The sequence below is a fragment of the Pristis pectinata genome, chromosome 3, assembly GCF_009764475.1.
Source record: "Pristis pectinata isolate sPriPec2 chromosome 3, sPriPec2.1.pri, whole genome shotgun sequence".
NCBI classification, from domain to species: Eukaryota; Metazoa; Chordata; class Chondrichthyes; order Rhinopristiformes; family Pristidae; genus Pristis; species Pristis pectinata.
In genome coordinates this window covers 21,509,486-21,528,229 of record NC_067407.1, presented here as the reverse complement: position 1 = coordinate 21,528,229, position 18,744 = coordinate 21,509,486, and the positions used below count along the sequence as shown (strand labels likewise).

The 18,744-nt window shown below is 38.2% G+C and overlaps 1 protein-coding gene across 8 annotated transcripts in view; it reads right to left on the bottom strand.

The window, feature by feature from the left end:
* Nucleotides 1–18,744, bottom strand: part of LOC127568085 (CMP-N-acetylneuraminate-beta-1,4-galactoside alpha-2,3-sialyltransferase-like) — a 377,111-nt gene that overhangs the window by 130,730 nt on the left and 227,637 nt on the right. For all 8 annotated transcript variants that reach the window (XM_052011378.1, XM_052011379.1, XM_052011381.1 and 5 more), the window contains 2 exons: nt 16,986–17,080; nt 979–1,042 (listed from right to left, as the gene is read on the bottom strand). In XM_052011378.1, coding sequence (XP_051867338.1) covers nt 979–1,042; nt 16,986–17,080 — 159 coding nt within the window. The remainder of the gene's footprint in view (nt 1–978; nt 1,043–16,985; nt 17,081–18,744) is intronic.

Genomic DNA, 18,744 nt, shown 5'->3' with positions numbered 1-18,744 from the left:
ATCCATCAAGATAGATAGCTATCAAGAAATAACAACCTACAGAGCAAGATAGTGTGACTAAAACAGTGTTATCCTAAAGATGCAATGGAAATTGTGTCATAAGGTAGTCACATAAGAAAGGGGTGCATTCAAATATATATATAATTGCAGAGGTAGAGAAGAGAGGAGCTTTGATGAGATTTAAGCAGATGATGTTGCAGATGGTAATTTAAAAGTTAATGCTCTGAACAAAAAGAACCCTTACAGCTTTGCAAGGATAGGGGTGGAGGATGTAATACAGGTGAAAAAACAATGACTGCATCCTAAATGAATCATCGTTTCAAGGACATATTTAGTAGTTTATTCCATGAATGTTATTACAAGTTTTGTGAGATATCCATCATTTCTGAATATACCACAACACAGGATAAAAGAACAATGCAGCCATGTGACCCCCTAGCCATCTATTCCCCCTTTATCTTTACAGCTTCCTTGAAATTGTGGGATTTGAACTTTACTAAACCAACAAAAAGAAAATACAAATCTTGGACTACCACTCTCAAACTTAAAATGAGTTGTGCAATTCTGACATTGTCCAAGGAAATATTGATTGTTATTGATTGGAGAACCTTGAAGATGATGGGGAATGAACTCATGACATCTTGGGAACTATATCCGATGTTTAATGACAAAGCACCTCTCAAAATGAAGCCTGGCTGACAATGGCTTATTTCACAAGGCAACCGTTCATTTTCATTTCATACATTGATTTTGTGTAAACTTGCCAAATTGAGGAAAATAAATTCCACGTATTGAGTTTTAACTGACAGCATATAATGTTAAGGCTCTAACGCAGTCACAGGAGGTCCTAGCAGCTTGCAATCAATAACAATTTTACAAAAAATATAAAGCAGAATCAAATCTAATATCCAAAAGCTTATCATAAATCACAATTGCACATTTCCTTCCTATATCCTTGTAACATTGCACTCTACTTACCTATCCAGATATGAAGTCAAGGTGTACTGTTTTGTTAACCCCAGAATTTTCTGTATAACTGCTTCTGCAAGAAACAAAAATAACAGAAAAAAATGTCTTAATCGAACAAGTAACATAAGATATGGTCCACTGCTATTTTCAAGCTATTGCTTTCTCCCAGCTACATGCTTTTCCATTTTAGCTTAAATGACAAAAACTGGTGAATCATATTTCATGCTTCATTCCCAGTAATGTACAAGAAATTTTCTGATAATCCATTAATGATTAGAAAATGCTGCTATCTCTTTACCATAAAGCTATACAAGTCAATGTTACACGCAAGTGATAACAGATGCACAAAAACAGAAAATACTCAGGAGATCAGGCTGCATCTGTGGAAAGAGAAACACAGAGTTAACATTTCACCTTAAAGGCCTTATCAGAAAGAGGTGGCTTTAGAGATAGTGGATGCCTCCCTTCCAAAGTTCCATAATTTCTGGAATTGTTCCTGTGAATGGGTTATTCTTCCAATATTTGATTGTCGTTTTTAGAAGGCAAATTACTGTGGCTGGTGTTCCATTATATTCTGAGAAACTTTTGCCTTGGGATTGAGGATAACTTGCTTCCACTCCAGTTTTGTGTGTTACGAAAACTGCAGACTGTTCCACAAATGGAGCAAAAGATGAATGGGTAGCTTGTGAGGTGGTGTGTTCATCTGCATGGCCTCAAGGTTTTCAAAATTATCTGAATTCCCCTTCTCCACTTTGAGTGGTCATGGGCCAGAGGTTCCCTGGAGTCAATGGGGATGTTGCATTTCTTCAAGGAAGCTTTGAACACATCTTTTGATTCTTTCCTCTGTCTGCCTGATGATCTTCATCCACAACAGAGCTAGGAATAGAGTACCTCGTTTGGGAGTCTGGTGTCCAGTATGCAAGTGATGCAGCTTGCCCATAATTAGGGCCTCAATGCTGGGGTTGTTGGATTGGGAAAGGATGCTACACTACCAACTACGCTGTGCATAAGGTTAAGGTTAGTATGTGTTAAGAGTTCATTTATAAGAGTATTGTCCTTGACTAAGGTGAAAAATATAGCAATGCAAGTATCAGAATGAGGACATTTCTAACAGTATTCTAAACCCAACCATACGTGTACTTCTATGAAAAAAAGTTTTCTTTTTATTACGATAAGCAGAATAACTAACTTAGTAATGGAAACATAAAATATTTAACCTTATGAATTTGGATCATGTGAACTCACAAGCTGATATGTCCCAGTCACTCAGTAAATTTTTCAGCACAATTTCCTGGCAATCATTCAGATGATATGCTCCTCAGGTTTTATGCTCAAATTTATGTTACTTCCTGTGCTCTGCACTGTGCTTTATTTCTGAATTTGTTACATTACTTCTGATTATGATGTTAACCAAGTGGAAAAAAATATAGGAAGACTGGTTGTATAGTACTTAGTGGGCTCAGTGCTTCTGATTTTATATACTTCATATCACAAGGATCACTAAACTTCTGTCTCCATAATATTCCTTATCTCAATCCATCTACATCTGAAACACTCATTTATGCTATTATTAAGACCCTAATATTTCTCCAACCTTCCAAGTACTACTCCAGTCTTTATGAATTGCAGTTGACTTGCTACTCATGTTGTATTTCTTCATTTATGCCTCAGTGAACTATTTTGGCTTTTGAGTCTCTTCCCCATCCCCCACTACCCTCCAAAGATTATGCCTTAGGGCAGGGGTTAAAAAGAGTATGTGACCCAACTTTAGCACTAGTGTACACAGCTCAGTTCTGCATCAGTGATACATTCATCTGATTTATTGTGTTAAGGTGCAAAAGAACTTAAAGTAAACTGAGATTTCCAGTCCCCCACGAGGCTCACTCAAGTGTCACGTAAGGCCCCGACTAATAACTTATGATGCGCTTTAATTGTAGAAATGATGAGTGAAAGCTTTTACTTTTTCTACCACCTCTTGAAGTTGGAAGGTAGCACTGTGATGCTAGATTAACACATTAAAGTTCATTCTTCTTTTCAAGAAGGTAATTCAGCTGAGCTATGGAGAGGTAGACGTAAATAAAAAGATCTACGTTACCTCTTTTTGGTAAGGGCTTTAACCTGAAATGTTAATTCTGTTTCTCTTTCCACAGATGCTGCCTGACCTGTTGACTGTTTCCATCATTTTCTGGTTTTATTTCAAACAACAAATTGTGCAGCTGTTATAATTTTAGACCTGACGTGCAACATTGACATGCATGATAAAGAGAACATAATTAAAAATAATAAAAAGTGTAAACTTAGGATTTCATAAAACTGCGATTTTTTTTCCTGGACTCTCTTCTGTAATTCTTATCCAGTTTTTCTCCTTTGCCCTTCTGAGTTAATCGCTAAAATATGGATTCATAACAGCAACTACCCTGCAGTATCATATCTGCGCAGCCATTAATTATATGCAATGAATATCAGTATACTACTGGACTGCAGAAGGCACCAAAGGGACTCCCTATAAGAATAACTGGACTTTACAAAAATCTGACTTTACACAAATACTCCCATACATTTTTAAAGCATTTTTCAAGCTAGTAACACTGATGTTTCATAGTATTCATTGATGACTGATGCAGTATATGGTCCATTAGTTTAATTCCGAGTAATGTTAGGGTGATTATTCAATGAAATGAAAGAATTACAGCAAATCTATGTAGAGCGATATGATATGGATTACTATAGAAAATGGATTTTTCTGACTTATGAAGAACTACAGGTAGTTCTCAGGAACAGAACACTTACATAACCCAGGGACTGCCTGTACAAGCAAAACTTTTTGCTTTCATCACTTACATATAGTGCGCTCCCTCACTAATACAAAGACCAGGCATCAAACTTAACAACTAGACTGTACTAAATCTTCAGACCTGGGATCTTCTTCCCCTCCATATCTCAATTGAATTACCATCTTAAAATGAATAGCGAACTTTAAGATATTAATCAAACAACACAATGTTAACTTCCAACTTCAATAGGTGGTAGAAAAAGTTGAGATTTTCATTTATCATTTCTACAATTAAAGTGCATCATAAATTATTAGCCAAGGCCTGTTTTGACACTTGAGCGATCTCCTCGGGGGACTGGAAATCTCATTTTACTTTAAGTTCCTTTGCATCTTAACACAATAATTATATAAATGTATCATTGATGCAAAACCACGAGCTGTGTATACTGTTGCTAAATTTGGGTCGCATTTTCTTTCTGAATCCTACACTAAGGCATGATCTTTTGGGATGGGGAAGAGACTCAAAAGCAAATACAGCTCACTGAGACATAAGTGAGAAAATACAATATGAGCAGCAGATGAACTGCAATTCACAAGGGATGGAGTAGTATGTGGAAATTTGAACAAACAGACTCATGGATAAGTGTTTCAGGTTTAGATGGACTGGACAAAGCAATATTATAGAGGTAGAAGTTGAAATGTTTAGAAATATATAGTTCATTGAAATAGATAGAATCAGAAGCATTGAGCCCACTAAGTACTATACAACTAGTCTTTGTACATTAGTCTTTCCAATAATCCATTAAAAGGAGCTTTGCTATGAACATAATAATCTGGCATGATAATATTATAAGGTCTTCTGGAATAAGCAAGAAAGCAATCTTCACACACAGACCCCACTGTTTAATACTGTGCAAGAGGAGCAATTCTTACTCATCAATGGTGTGCATGTTCTTTAGAGACTAGGTACATTCGTGGAACCTTTTTGTTATGAATCCAAGTTCCAAGTGTTAGAGGAAGTTGATCTGTAACAAGTGTTAAGGAAATACCCACTATCCACATTGATTGTCAAAATCAGTCTTCGAGATCCAAATGCCATCAACTGTCTCTTAAGAAAGAAAATACCTTTATATGTATTGCCTTTCACATTCCCAGGACTTCAAAACATTTTATAACCAATAAAGTTCATTATCACTTATCTCCAAAGCCTACAGGGCATCAGATCAGATTTAATCCCATGGTTACTTGTGACACAGAGAACTTGAGTACATGTCAGAGATAAATGGCATTGTAATATTGTGATCCAGTTCCATGTTCATTTATTTACTAAAGGAGAATCCATTCAGGAAATGCTGTTGGCATTTGGGAGAATAAGTCTTTGCCATTGCACGATGAGCTACTCCTCTTCTCTGAAAAGACTATCTATACATGTTTCTTCATTATTCTAGTAAACTCCTGCTTGGATGCATAAACTGAGAAATGCCACTGTGAAGAAGATGGAGACAATATTCGAAGTGAGGCACAACATTAATTTCTCTGGTTTTAAAAGTCAGGTGTTCCTTCTGGAGTCATAGAATCATGCAGCACAAAAAGGGGGCCTTGGGCCCACTACATCCATGCTGACTTCTTTGCCCATCTACACGAATCCCATTTGCCTGCATTGGATTGGTAATCCTTCTATGCCTTACCTATTTAAGTGCCTGTCTAAATGTCTCTTAAATGCAGTGACTGGTATTCGATTCCACCACTTCCTCTGGCCATGAGTTCCAGATATCAACAACTCTGTGTAAAAAACTTTGCCCCTCAGATCACCGTAAGTTGGATATGCTCTTTTTTAAAAAATGTATTAGTTCACAGGACTTGGGCACATACTATGCATCCTAATTGCCCCTGAACTAAGGAGGCAGTTAAAAGTCAACCATATTGTTGGGCCTGGAGTCACATCTAGGCCATACCACATAAGGTCACAGATTACCTGGCTCAAAGGATATCATGCAATTCTGTAGTTTCATGGTTTCAGTATTTTTTTCTGAATTTCAGATTTATTCTAATACTTGAATTTAAGTTCCACAACTGCCATAATGGAATTAAAACTCATGTCTCTGGATCAGTTGCTGGTCTAGTAATATAACATTACCGCACTCCTTGCTGATGGAAACAACCTGAAGCATTTGCTACTGTTTATGCACCCGATCATTACAGCCCCAGGATATGGTGCAAATCTGAAGAGATAAACCTGAGCTTTGCATTACTTAACTTCATCTTGCCTCCATTCATCTGATGCTGAAACCCTCTTCCATACCTTTGTTATTTGTAGACTTGAGAATTCCAAAAGCCTTCCTCCACCTAAATGGTTAGATGATGAGAGACTGGGTAGTGCTGATTTTCAAAGGTGTCCTTGGTGTCCATGTAAATAGTTAACTGAAGGCCAACATGTGGTGCAGCAAGTGATTCGGAAGTCAAATGGTACAGTAGCTTTTATTACTAGAGGGTTTGAATACAGGAATAAGGAAGTCTTATTGAAATTGTATTGGGCCTTGGTGAGAACACACCTGGATGATTGTATACAATTTTGTTCTCCTTACCCAAGAAAGGATGTACTTGCAATAGACAAAGTGCATTAGACTGACTTCATGATAGCAGTTCTGCATTATGAAGTGAGACTGAGTAGACTGGGAGTGTATTCTCTAGAGTTTAGAACAATGAGAGGTGATTTCAATGAAACTTGCAAAATACTTAAAAGGGCTTGACAGGTTTGATGCAGAGAGGCTGGTTAAGGACCAGTGAACACAGTTTCAGAACAAGGGGTAGGTTGTTTAGCACTGAGAGATTTCTTCATTCAAAGAATGTTTGAGCCTTTGGAAGTTTCTACCCCCATGAGTTGCGAAGGCTCAGTCATTTTGTTCATTCAGAACATAGCTTGCTAGACTTCTGGACTGTAACTGAATCAAGAGAAATAGGGATATTGCTGGAAAATGATGCTGAGGTAGCAGATTAACCATGATCTTGATGAATGGCAGAGCAAGTTCAAACGGCTGAATGGTCTATTCCTGCTCCTGTTTCTTATTTCTATGTACACATTGTCAACTTAAAATCATCTCTGCTGTGTGTCCTAACTTGCATCAATCCATTCATCCATTATCCTTGGGTTCACTAACCCAGATAGGTTGAGTTAACCAACATCTCCATTTTAAAATTATCATCCTTATTTCCAAATCCCTGCATGGTCTTGCACCTCCCTAATGCTGCAATCTCCTGGAGCCCAAGGACTTTCCAAAATCATCAGGTCAGGCAGCATCTGTGGAAAACACAGTTAATGTTTCAGGTCTGAGAAGCTTCATCAGAATCAAGAAAGAGAGAAACAAGTTATTTAAGGGTAGCAAAGAGAGTGGGAGAAGGCAACGAGTGAAACAAAGGCTTAAAAAATGAGTTGCTGGAGGAATTCAGCGGGTCAGGCAGCATCTGTAGAGAGAAACGGACAATCCGTTGTTCATTTCCCTTTACAGGCGCTGCCTGACCTGCTTAGTTCTCCAACAGCTCATTATTTTTGCCCCAGATTCCTGCATCTGCAGTCTCTTGTGTCTCCACTGAAACAAAGGGACTTTTTCCTGAAACAAAGGGATGAATAAGTGTAACAAAGGGAGAAATTCCAACATGAATGTGTACCGACCTTGTCAGTCACTGTTTATACTTCCATAATTTGGCCAAAATTTTAATGCACCAAGATAACTCAAGCTAGACTAGTCCATTTCAATTGCCATAGTTCCTATACAATTTACTTATTGATCTTCCCAAACATCCTTGCAGGTTAGGAGGACATCCTCCAAGTACCACCAGAGTGAAAAAGCACATTATAATGACTGTTTCACATGAGTTACTGCAGCCTTGCCACAAGTTTGCAAGCAGCTGAGAATTGCCAGACTGCCAGAATGGTCCAAAAACCACCTCTACGCAAGCTAATATAACAGAAGTACCAAATTATTAATACACTACTCCTATCAGGTGTGGGATGACAAACTCTCCACTTGCCTGTATGGCCATAGTTTCAACACTCAAGAAGCTCAATGTCATCCAAAACAAAGCAGAACACCTGCTTGGAACCTCATCTACCACCCTAAACATTGATTCCCTCCATCACCAGCTCACAGATGTCGAGTGTGTACCATCTAGAAAAGATGATGCAGTTACTCTCCTAGGCTACTCAATGGCACCTCCCAAACCAACAACCTCTACGACCAAGAAGAACCCATCACCTGTATGTTTCCCTCTGAACTGCACACCATTATGACATGGAAATATACCTTTATTGTCACTGAGTCTAAATCCTGGAACTCCTTAATCAAAAGCATTTTTGCGAGTAAACAACAAACCACTAGAGGAACTCAGCAGGTTGAGTAGCATCTGTAGAGGCAAAGAAATGGTTGTTGTTTCGGGTCGAGACTCTGCATCAAGACTTGTGTCTGCATTTTGAGACCAACTTCACCAGAAGGACAGAAGCGGTTCAATTAGATGAATGAAGCTCAAATGGAAAAGAGTTGAGGCAAGCGACATAATCAGAGGTCAGCAGTACTCTAATGGAAGACAAAAGGGGCAAGCAGCTAGTGTTTGGAAATGACATCAAGGTTCAAAGAGTTTGATCAGTGAGGAGGATGATGGTGACAGAAGAATGATGTTTATAGAGGGAGTGTTTACCAGTGTTGGTTATCTCAAAAATGACAGAAAGTTACGTGCCTGCGCACGTCAAGTATTGCAGAATTCAGGACCGTGAGAAGAGAACAAACATCATAATCATTGTCACTCACTTTCGAATTTGTTCAAGACTGTTTTAGACTTGGAGAGGTGGAACCTTGATTGAAAGGCTCAAACAGGGAATAGGCTTAAATCTGAGAAGGAGCAGATTTAAGGCTGTCAGAGGGGAGTATGAGATTTGGGAATCTCACGAGTACACTGGGAGTCAGAACAGCTGAGGCTTACTGGAAAGAGACAGAGGCAGCTGAGGATTGGTCTCCATCTTGCAACCAAGAATTTTCATGTATGCCTCACATTTGCTATAAAACATGTAGATGGAGCAAAGGAGAGGAACTTAAAGAAATGACTGGCTATAAATAAAGACCAAATTAAGTAACACAAAATGAATTTGTTCCTAGGCATGTGTAATTTTATAAAATCTATACCTCTTTAAAAAAAAGTAATACAAAAATCTAATTTTGCTTGGACACTGTGTGCTGAACCTGGTTTTATGGTTTAAGCAAGACTAGATTTTGACAACAAATGCTATTATGACACTACCATGTTTTTTTCTGTTTCAAAGCTATTTGTGATACAATGTAAGTTTATCTTGACTGATATTTATCAGGACGCAACATCAAGATAGAATGTCTTTGTGCTTCCTCCGCTTTTTCCCCTTTATCAAAAAGAGGATTCTACAATTTTATCCACCCCCTTATTGCTAAATAGGCCCGCATAAAGATATGTAACCTTGCAAAACCTATTTTTTTATCTGATAAGCTAACAGTCATAAAAGAATATAATAATGTGGTGATGTTTGCACAATTGAGCTACATTTTAGACATACTTGCTTCAAATGCATTGCAGATTCCTCACTTTTTCTGACCCCTGAAACAGTAGAGTATTAGATTGTCAATGGATCCTCTGAAAATTCAACTGTTTGTCTTCACTTAGACATAAAGAAAACAAGACAAAAACAGCTGAAAGGCAGTCATCAAATGCTCAACCCTTTACCTTCCACAGTTATGAAAAATTATTTTATATTTTTGTACTTTTTGAACTGGTAAGAAAAGCAACAGTTATGAAAAGTAAAGCATGTAAAAACAAAGAAAAAATAAAATCAATGGATGCCAACATTCGTGAAAGCAAATAAATAACATAATGGAAGTAATTTTACTTATTCCATCAGTCAAGAAATTGTACCAGATCAAGTGAAAAAAATCATTTAACATTCCACTTGATATTGTTTTTCATTGACGTCAACAAAAAATAAAAATGGGTTTATGCTACATCTGACTCTGCTACATCTGACTCTACTGTCTTCAAAAGGATGACTAAGGTTGTACTTGCTCCAGGAGAAAGGAATTGCCTTGTGGAGCTGAGCACTGAAGTGTGACTAACCCTGCGCTGGGTGTGATAACCACAGGGAAATGTAGGTAATAAGCTAAAGAAAAATACTGTGACCCAGTAAGTTATTGCAAAGCTAAATCCAATGAATCTAGCAAACTCTGGGATGACACCAGAAAATTAACCTCAACGTGGATGCTTTGTCATAATTGTTACGTACCAGCAACAATAGAAACACAACGAGCCATGTTTAAATGTTAGAATCTATTAATTAATAACTACTTGTAATAATAAGAGAAATAAAAATGTTAGATATCAGACATTGACCAAAATAAACCAAAGTGTGTGTGTGGCAAGTTCCCAAACCACCCAGTCTAGGAACAATTCTCAAAGTTCAGTTCAGTTACAAAGCAAGATGATGAGCAAAAGCTTCTGAAACCCACATTAGAATGTAGAGAGAAGGAGTTTACAAATTCCACAAGTTCCACAATGGAACCAATATGACACTCCACTCGCTGAAGTATCTCCGTTGCTTTTATTCAGAAATATCTGCCACTCTGAGGGCACTTGATATGTGGCCGCCCAGATATACCTGATTCCTGGTACAGGTTAACAACAAAGTGGACTCCACAGATTGCTCCAAAAATCCATGTATGGATTGCAAAGTGACAGTCACAATGATTGTGCTTCACTTGTAGATACAGAGGCTGGCAGTCAGGGCTACCAACTCTCATGTCTCTCTCTCTCTTTTCTGTCAGTGACTGCAGCTGCCAGCACTTCAGTGAATCCACCTTCTGACACTTGCATCATTCCAGTTATAGAAGGTTTTCGCTCCCACTCGCAGTGGTCAGACAAAGCCACACACACTACTGTTCAGGTGTCTTAAAGGGACACTCACCAAGTAGTAACCTGGTTCGTAACATAATAAACTAATTGATTCACTAATGAACCCCAGGGAAGGAAACATGCCATTGTTATTTAATCTGACCTATATGTGAATCTAGTTCCACACAATATGTTTGGATTTAAATGCCCTTAGGACAACCAGGGGTAGGCAGTAAGTAATGCCTTACCGGTTCTGCTCACATCAATTGAACAATAAAAACTTCTGTAACAACTACAAGCATAGCTCCTCATGATCTCAAATGTATCGCAAGTTATAGGGTTCCCCACAATGCAAATGGAGTATCGTGGCAATGCTCTGGACTCTGAGTTCTCATTTTGATGAGAATTTAGCAGATCATCCTGATCATTGTATTCACCTGGAATATTTCTGCATCTGGTTCCTTATCAAAATAAGTTTTCAGATATAAATTACATTTCCTGCAAGATGAACATCCAGAACTGCTTGCCTTTTAAAAATATACTACTTTCATATTTTAATTAATCTACTATGCAGCTCAATGAGATAAGACTCAAGATCTTTGTTTTATACTTGTCCTCAGTTCTTACCTTCACATTAGGGTAGTTTATTTAACTGTTTCTCCTTACAACATGAATGACTTAAACCACATATTGCAGCGATTTATCAAGCTTACTTCAACTGCATCACTCTCCTGTGACCCACCGCACTGAGAAGTTAAAAACAGATCATTGTCTTGGTACCACCATCAGCTTCAAGGTGCACAGTGCTGTTCCACCAAAACTTTTGGTCCAAAGTCCAACGCACACAAAATGCTGGAGGAACTCAGCAGGTCAGGCAGCATCTATGGACGGAAATTAACAGTTGACGTTTCAGGTCAAGATCCTTCATCAGGAGGGTCATGTAGGAGATGAGTTCTGACGAAGGGTCTTGACCTGAAACATTGACTGTTTATTTCCCTCCACAGATACTGCCTGACCTGCTGAGTTCCTCCAGCATTTTGTGTGTGTTGCTTCAGATTCCAGCATCTGCAGCATCTCTTGTGTGGTCCAAAGTCCTGCAACTTCTATCTTAGCCAATCGTAGGAGCATCTTCAAAGTACTTAAGGCAGTCAAGATGATTGTCCACCATCCCCTTCTCAAATTAACTAGAAAGGGGCAATCAAGGGCATACCAGTGTTGATCACATTATAAGAACATCTTTTTGAAAAGAAATTCTAACAATAGTTTTGTAGTCATATGATTGCAGAGGTATACCTACTTCTAGTTGCAGATATTCAAGTTAACTTATGGTAAGTTGACACCGGCATGCTCACATTATACTTACAAAACAGTTGGCATTAATTTTTAAAATTTTTAATTTTTGACATATTGATGTTATTGACAGTAAATATTCTGGTGACACTGGTTTAACATCTAGTTATCTTAGAGTTAAGTAAAGGTACAGTATGTGGAGACAGAAAAAATTATGAGCGATGACAGCTGTAATTCAAAGCTAGAGTAGCATTCCAAAAGTTGGCTCATACAACTGCCTGAATTACTTACCACAGGAAAAGCAATTCTTCATATTGAAAGAGACCTTGGTAATAAATCAGGAGGGTAATCCTGCTTCTCCATTAAAACATGCTGAATTTATCATTTATCAAGTAATAATTTGGTTGTCATAAATATGCAACTAGAAATTATAAAAATATGGCACAGTTTGCCAGAAAAATATACATTAACATATCTGTGGGGCTGTCCACTCAAAACAGGAAATGATTATTAAGCAATTGATATTTATAAAACTGTTAGAAAGAAAGCTCCAACATTTCACAATAAAGTAGGTGGTATCGTAGGCAGTGAAGAAGGTCATCAGGAATTACAGTCAGATCTCGATCAGCTGGGAAAGTGGACCGAGGAATGGCAAATGGAGTTTAATTCAGAAGTGTAAGGTGTTGCATTTTGGGAAGTCAAACCACGGTAGGACTTTCACAGTGAATGGCAGGGCCCTGGGAGTGTTATGGAACAGAGGGACCTAGGAATACAAGTACATAGTTCCCTGAAAGTGGCATCTCAAGTATACGGGATGGTTAAGGTGGCTTTTGGCACGCTGGCCCTCATCAGTCAGGGCATTGAGTACAGATGTTGGGATATTATGTTGCAGTTGTACAAGACGTTGGTGAGGCTGTTCAGTTTTGGTCACCCTGCTCTAGGAAACATGCCATTAGGCTGGAAAGAGTGCAGAAAAGATTTACAAAGATGGACAAATCGGACTAGCTTAAACAGACATCTCGGTCGGCATGGGAAGATGGATGAAAGGGCCTATTTCCATGCTGTATCACTCTATGGCTCTATAAATGCAAGCACTGTATCCTTTACTGAAGTCAGTTTCAGGTCAGCGTTCCTCAAATCAAGGATAATCATGCTGCAAGCCCCAAAATAACCATGACTGTAAGAAGAGAAAGATTATTCAAAGAAAATCAATCCCTCATAAATTCTGACTTCTCCTTAAGCAGTTTCGCAGGGTCAAAGACAACGTGCTTCCGCCCTGGTTTTGTGGGAACTGCAGACTTTTCCACGGACGGGGAAAGGGGTGACTGACAGACAGGGGTATGGGTGGTTGGTGGGGTGGTATGCTCCTGCTGCCATTTATGTAGGGTTTCTGTGTGCTCCTGATGCATGGCCTCAAGGCTCTCAATGCCATTCTAAATGCTTCACCACTTTGGGCAGTTATGGGCCAAAGATTCTCAGGAGTCAGTAATAATGTTACCTTTTTTTCCCAAAGATACTTGGAATTTGTCCTCGAGTCATTTTTTGCCTGTCCTCCTCGTAATCTCATCCATAGCAGTATCTGTTTTGGAAGTCTGGTGTTGAGGAAGTGAACAACATAGCCTTCAAATGCAATCAATCTTGTGTAATTAGGGCCTCAGTACAGGGGTGTTGGTCTACGAGAGGACACTAACATTGGTTCACTTAACTTTCTAGTGAATTTGGAGGATTTTTGCAGTCAACATTGGTGGTACTTTTGCAATGTCTTGAGGTACTTGCCATGGGTATCCAGCTCTTAGAAGTACAAAGGAGGGCAGGGATCGCTGCTGCCCAGCTGAGCCGGAGTTTTGTGCCAAGTCTGAGGTTTTGATCTTTAAATACCCATTTTCTCAACTGACCAAAGGCTGTGCTGGCACATTAAAATTGGTGTTGAATTTCAACACTGATGTCTCCCTTCACCAAGAGATAGCTTCTGAGATATGGAAAGTGTTCGACATTTTCCAGGATCTTGCCATGAATCTTTACTGTCAGAGACAGTGTGGTGTAACAGGGGCAGATTGGTACATGACATTTGTCTTACAGGTGTTGAATGTAAGGCTTAAGTGAAAGTGTCAATGAAGGATTGAAGCTCAGCTTTGGAGCACATGCAAACCCAAGCATCACTGCAATCTGCAGTTTAATGACTGAGGCTTGAGCATCTTGGTTCTGGACTGTAATTTCTATTGATTTAATAGCTTCCCTTAGCTTTGAAGATTAGCTCCACTCCCACAGCAAGTTTTTGGGAGGTGAGATGCAACATTACAATCAGAAAAATTAAGAAAAACTTTGGGGGAATAACACAGCCTTGTTTGACACTAATCTTCACTGAGAATGGTTCTGCCATAGCCCTGTTGTTTAATATCATAGCTTGTGTGCAATCATAAAGCAAGTTGTAGAATGGAGGTGAATTTCTGTGGGCAATGAAATATATTGTGGCAACAACTCAGTAAACCATCAGTATTAAATATAAATACGTGCAATGACAGACTGCAGTAAAAAGAGTATTCCACTTTTAAGATAGAAAGAAATTCTTTTTTTGAGAGAGCTGGTAGAGTTGATTTGCACCCTTGCGACACAGGACGGTGGGTTTGAACTCATACTGGACATGAGCACAGTATCCTGACAAGGACTCCAGTAAGGGGCAGAAGGAATACTACCAAGCAATCTCTAGTCATTGTGCAATGCTAACTGACGTGATGAAACTTCAGACTGATGCATGAGCTGTTTTTCTAAGAGTTTCAGAGACACCATTCTTTCTTCAATGAGACCAGCCAAAAGCAGCAGGACTGGTTTGCCTCTCAGAGCCGCTACATTTGCCAAATTAAACATTATCAGCAACATTCAAGTACTCTCCACTCCAGTATCATCATGGAAGTAAAGGCAGCCCACTTCCTTTTGATAAATTTGAATTTCAAACCTTTCTTTGCTCTCCTACTCTCAACTTCATTCTTGTAGGTGATTACAAAATCCCTTATCCAGGCGTGACTACTCAGCTGCTCAAATGCTAACTTACGTGAACCCCTCTCACTCATGATCCCCATACATATTAAACCACAGTAAGTCTAATGCTTCAAATCCCTCTAATTTAAAAAAAAATCATTGTGTTCAGATCTCTTCATGATCATCTTTGTGACTACTTTCAAGTTTCAAATATAAACCCAAGTTTATTAGAACCATCACTGCCAGCAATGCACTAAGCCATTTATGCTCATGTTCTGCAATTTTCTAACTATCCTCTCTGATCCTTCACAAAACCCACCACATCAACTGAACTTTCAGTCAAGCTTCTTAACATCTCCTTTGGCTCCCTTGCAGTTTATGTCTGGGTTACACTTCTATGAAGTGCCTTGGGACATGCACTGGCATTCAATGCTCTCTACAAAATATGTGCAAGTTGTCATACACCTCCATTACTTCTCATCAAAACAAAGACAATAATGAATTCCTCACAAAAATCTAATTGTTTTAAGGAGCAGAAGAGGAGAATGTCCTATTTATCTCATTAATCTACCAAAGGCCATTTGCTGTAATTTTGTAAGGAAACTTATGAAAATAGTAGAAATATATGAAACAAATGAAAATGAAGCTATAACTAACATATTTCTAACAAAATGTTCTGCTAATGCAGAAAAGTATCATTTAATATTCTGTATGATCGGAACTATGTTTAAAATACGAGTAAGCTACTAAATCTGCACGGCAAAATAACTATTGCTTTTAAGTTAAAAGGTTAAATTTTTTAATGGCTTAATGAGATGTGTGTATTCATCTCATCAATTTCTATTCTTTTGAACAGATCACACGCAAGTTGTGATCTTGCCAGCTTATTTCATCTATTGAGGGATGTGAATACCCGTAGGTAGAATTTTCAACAATCAACCCTGGGGTATCAAGTCAGGATTAATATTCCCTCATATCCTGTTGCATACTACAGATCACGGTTCCTGTGGTGGCTTCAGAGGCACAAGTTAGATTATATCACACCTCTCTTTTATCCCAGAACAATGTAGCAAAGTCTTTCAAAGTTTCAAGTTATTTTCTAATTTGCTGGTTTGTCCAAGTTGGTTTGAACAGTCAAATAAGATATAACCTGCAGCTTTACATGAAAATGAAATAGCACTTCACATTATCCTAATAGCTACACAATGAGTTGTTTGAAATCTTTTTCATCAATATTCAAGTACAAATCTCTGTCAAAAAATTGGCAAGTCCGCAGTGCTTTCAGTTAAGAGTCAAATGGACAAGTGGAAATCAAATATATTATTAGTATATGAATACTTGTGCAAAAGTACTTCATATCAAGATGGTCACTCTGGAAGGGGCACAGGAAAGTGAAGGTAATGGTTAGAGCTGAAGGAATATGAAAGAAATCAACTTAATCAATTATATGATAGGAGTGCTATATATAATCTCTCAGAAACACATACTCAGCTACATGATATACTAAGCCATGTAACTCAATTTGAAAACATAAGTTTTAAAGCTAGTGTATCCCAGTACAGAATATTTAGCTTAAGAAGTAGAAACTAATTCAAATCCTACTCCTTTTCCTCATGTGGCTTGTTGTTTCTGGTGCCAGTCATCACAACTACATGTAAAGACAGGATTTCTCAGTTGAACTCCCCTAAGTAGATATGCTCTTGAATACCATAGATAAAAAATAATTGTTGGTGATGAAGCTAAAATTACTGTTAATAGTATTCATTACAGGGTTCCTATTTTGTGACTGGCTACAGGTTGCCAAGACACTTGGTTCCTATCTTCACAAATAATCTTTGCTACTGGTAGCCTGTGTCAACAAATAGATCTGCCTTATTTTGTATCATTTTAGACAGGGTAAATCCAAAGTGACTTCAGTTAGTTTCACACAAGAACATCTTTGCTCAATTGATCACAAAAGGAAATGGTAAAGCAGGAAGAAATAAAAAAAATTAAATTCCTTGCCATTATTCACAAAAATGTCTAAAGTTACAAAATTCAAAGATCAAGGTTCCAAATTCTCTTGCTGCAACAGTACCTTGCCCTTTGATTCCAAACGGTGGAACAAAATCTTTCAGTTTTGACCATCGCTTAAAGGTGTTATCAAGAAACATTGGTGCTGGTTTTGAGAATCTGAAACAGGACAGAAGAAAAAAAATAAGTGCAACAATGCTTAAGTAATTTCTGTGTTCTTTGCAAGATTGCAGAATTGCTAAAACATTAAAATGACATGACTTTTTATCATGGTCTTCAATCTCTCTGATGAAAGCTAACACGAACAAAAAGGTAGAAGGGTTTTCAGTCAATGAAATGCATAAGCAAGTTGTTTCATTACAGGTGACCCCCATGTTATGGCCGTTCGGATTATGGAAATTTGCCCTTACAAAATTCACAAATCACTACCCAAAAACTTAAGATGCGGAATAAAATTCGCTTCTCACGGAATTTATGCAAAAGAAGTAACAATTTTTTTGTTTACAAATTGCACTTCTTGACCCATGCGCAGATGATCCGGCTTCACATTACAAAAATTCGCGATATAAGACATTTTCCAGGAATGCAACCCCCTACCTCTTGATACGGAGGTCGCCTGTATAATGGCTGAAGCTGTATTTGCGAACAACAGTGTAACACATTACAAGAAATTAACTGGTAGTGAAGTAGTTTGGTAGTAATCTTTCCATACACCAACGTCTGAAGTAAATGAACCCTCTTAAATAAATTCCAGTTTTTTTTAAATCACATTGTTTGTGGTGGCAACTGGATATAAAACAGAGCATTAGTGTTCAGATATATGATTACGGTATCAGTGCTTCACACTAGAAAGATAGCAACCTTGCAAAGGAATTCCACTTCAGAGCTTCCCTGGTGGAAGATTACTTATTCTACTTCATTCACGAGTCAGATGCCATCCAACTCCAGACATGCACCATAAGATTGTTTCTTTTAAATGTGTCCATCACTGCAGGGAAATGTGACAATGGGTGGATGGACACAAAAGAAGATGACAATAAAAATTTTTAGGTCAGTACACTTTGAGCAATAATTTAAAGGTATGGGATTTAATACAGCTACAATTAACAAGTTGTTCCAATGCAAACAAAGAAATCCAGTTTCAAAATATAAAACCAGTTTCAAAATATAAAGGGTAATGCCATGTTCAAGTTCGAGTTTATTGTCAAAGACATGCAGTACACACTCAGGGTATAAATTCCATGAAAATTAGCTTTTTGCAGCAGTAGCTCAGTACATTACAAACATGACAAATATGTTGACGTACACTTAAATTAACATAAATTGTTCATAACTTACACAACAAAATAAACATAATAACATTAGTGCAAGTTGAGAGAGAGAGAAAAGAAATATAGTTGTGTTCGGAATTTTCAGGTCGGTTCAAGAACTTGATGGCAGTGGGAAAGCAGCTGTTGTTGAACCCTGAGGTGTGGGTCTTCAGGCTCCTGTACCTCCTACCTGATGGTAGCATTGAGAAGAGGGCACACTTTGCTCCTGGAATGTTTCCAACAAGCCCAACCATGCTCAACACTCTGCAAGATTTGCTTCTGCCTGGTTCGCACATCCTCATCAATCTGTGAGATCCTAATACTCATCAGGTGAACATTCCAATGTTGATTAATTGGGAGAATAGAAGGCTGATCTAATCAGGAAGAGCTTCTGGAACTGTGAACATGACCCACTTTGGGAGTCCTCAAAAGGTCCTTGTGCATCACCTCACCTATTCATTTCAGATTAGAATATTCAAATAGAAACTCCTCATATCAGAGAGCAGGTGCTTT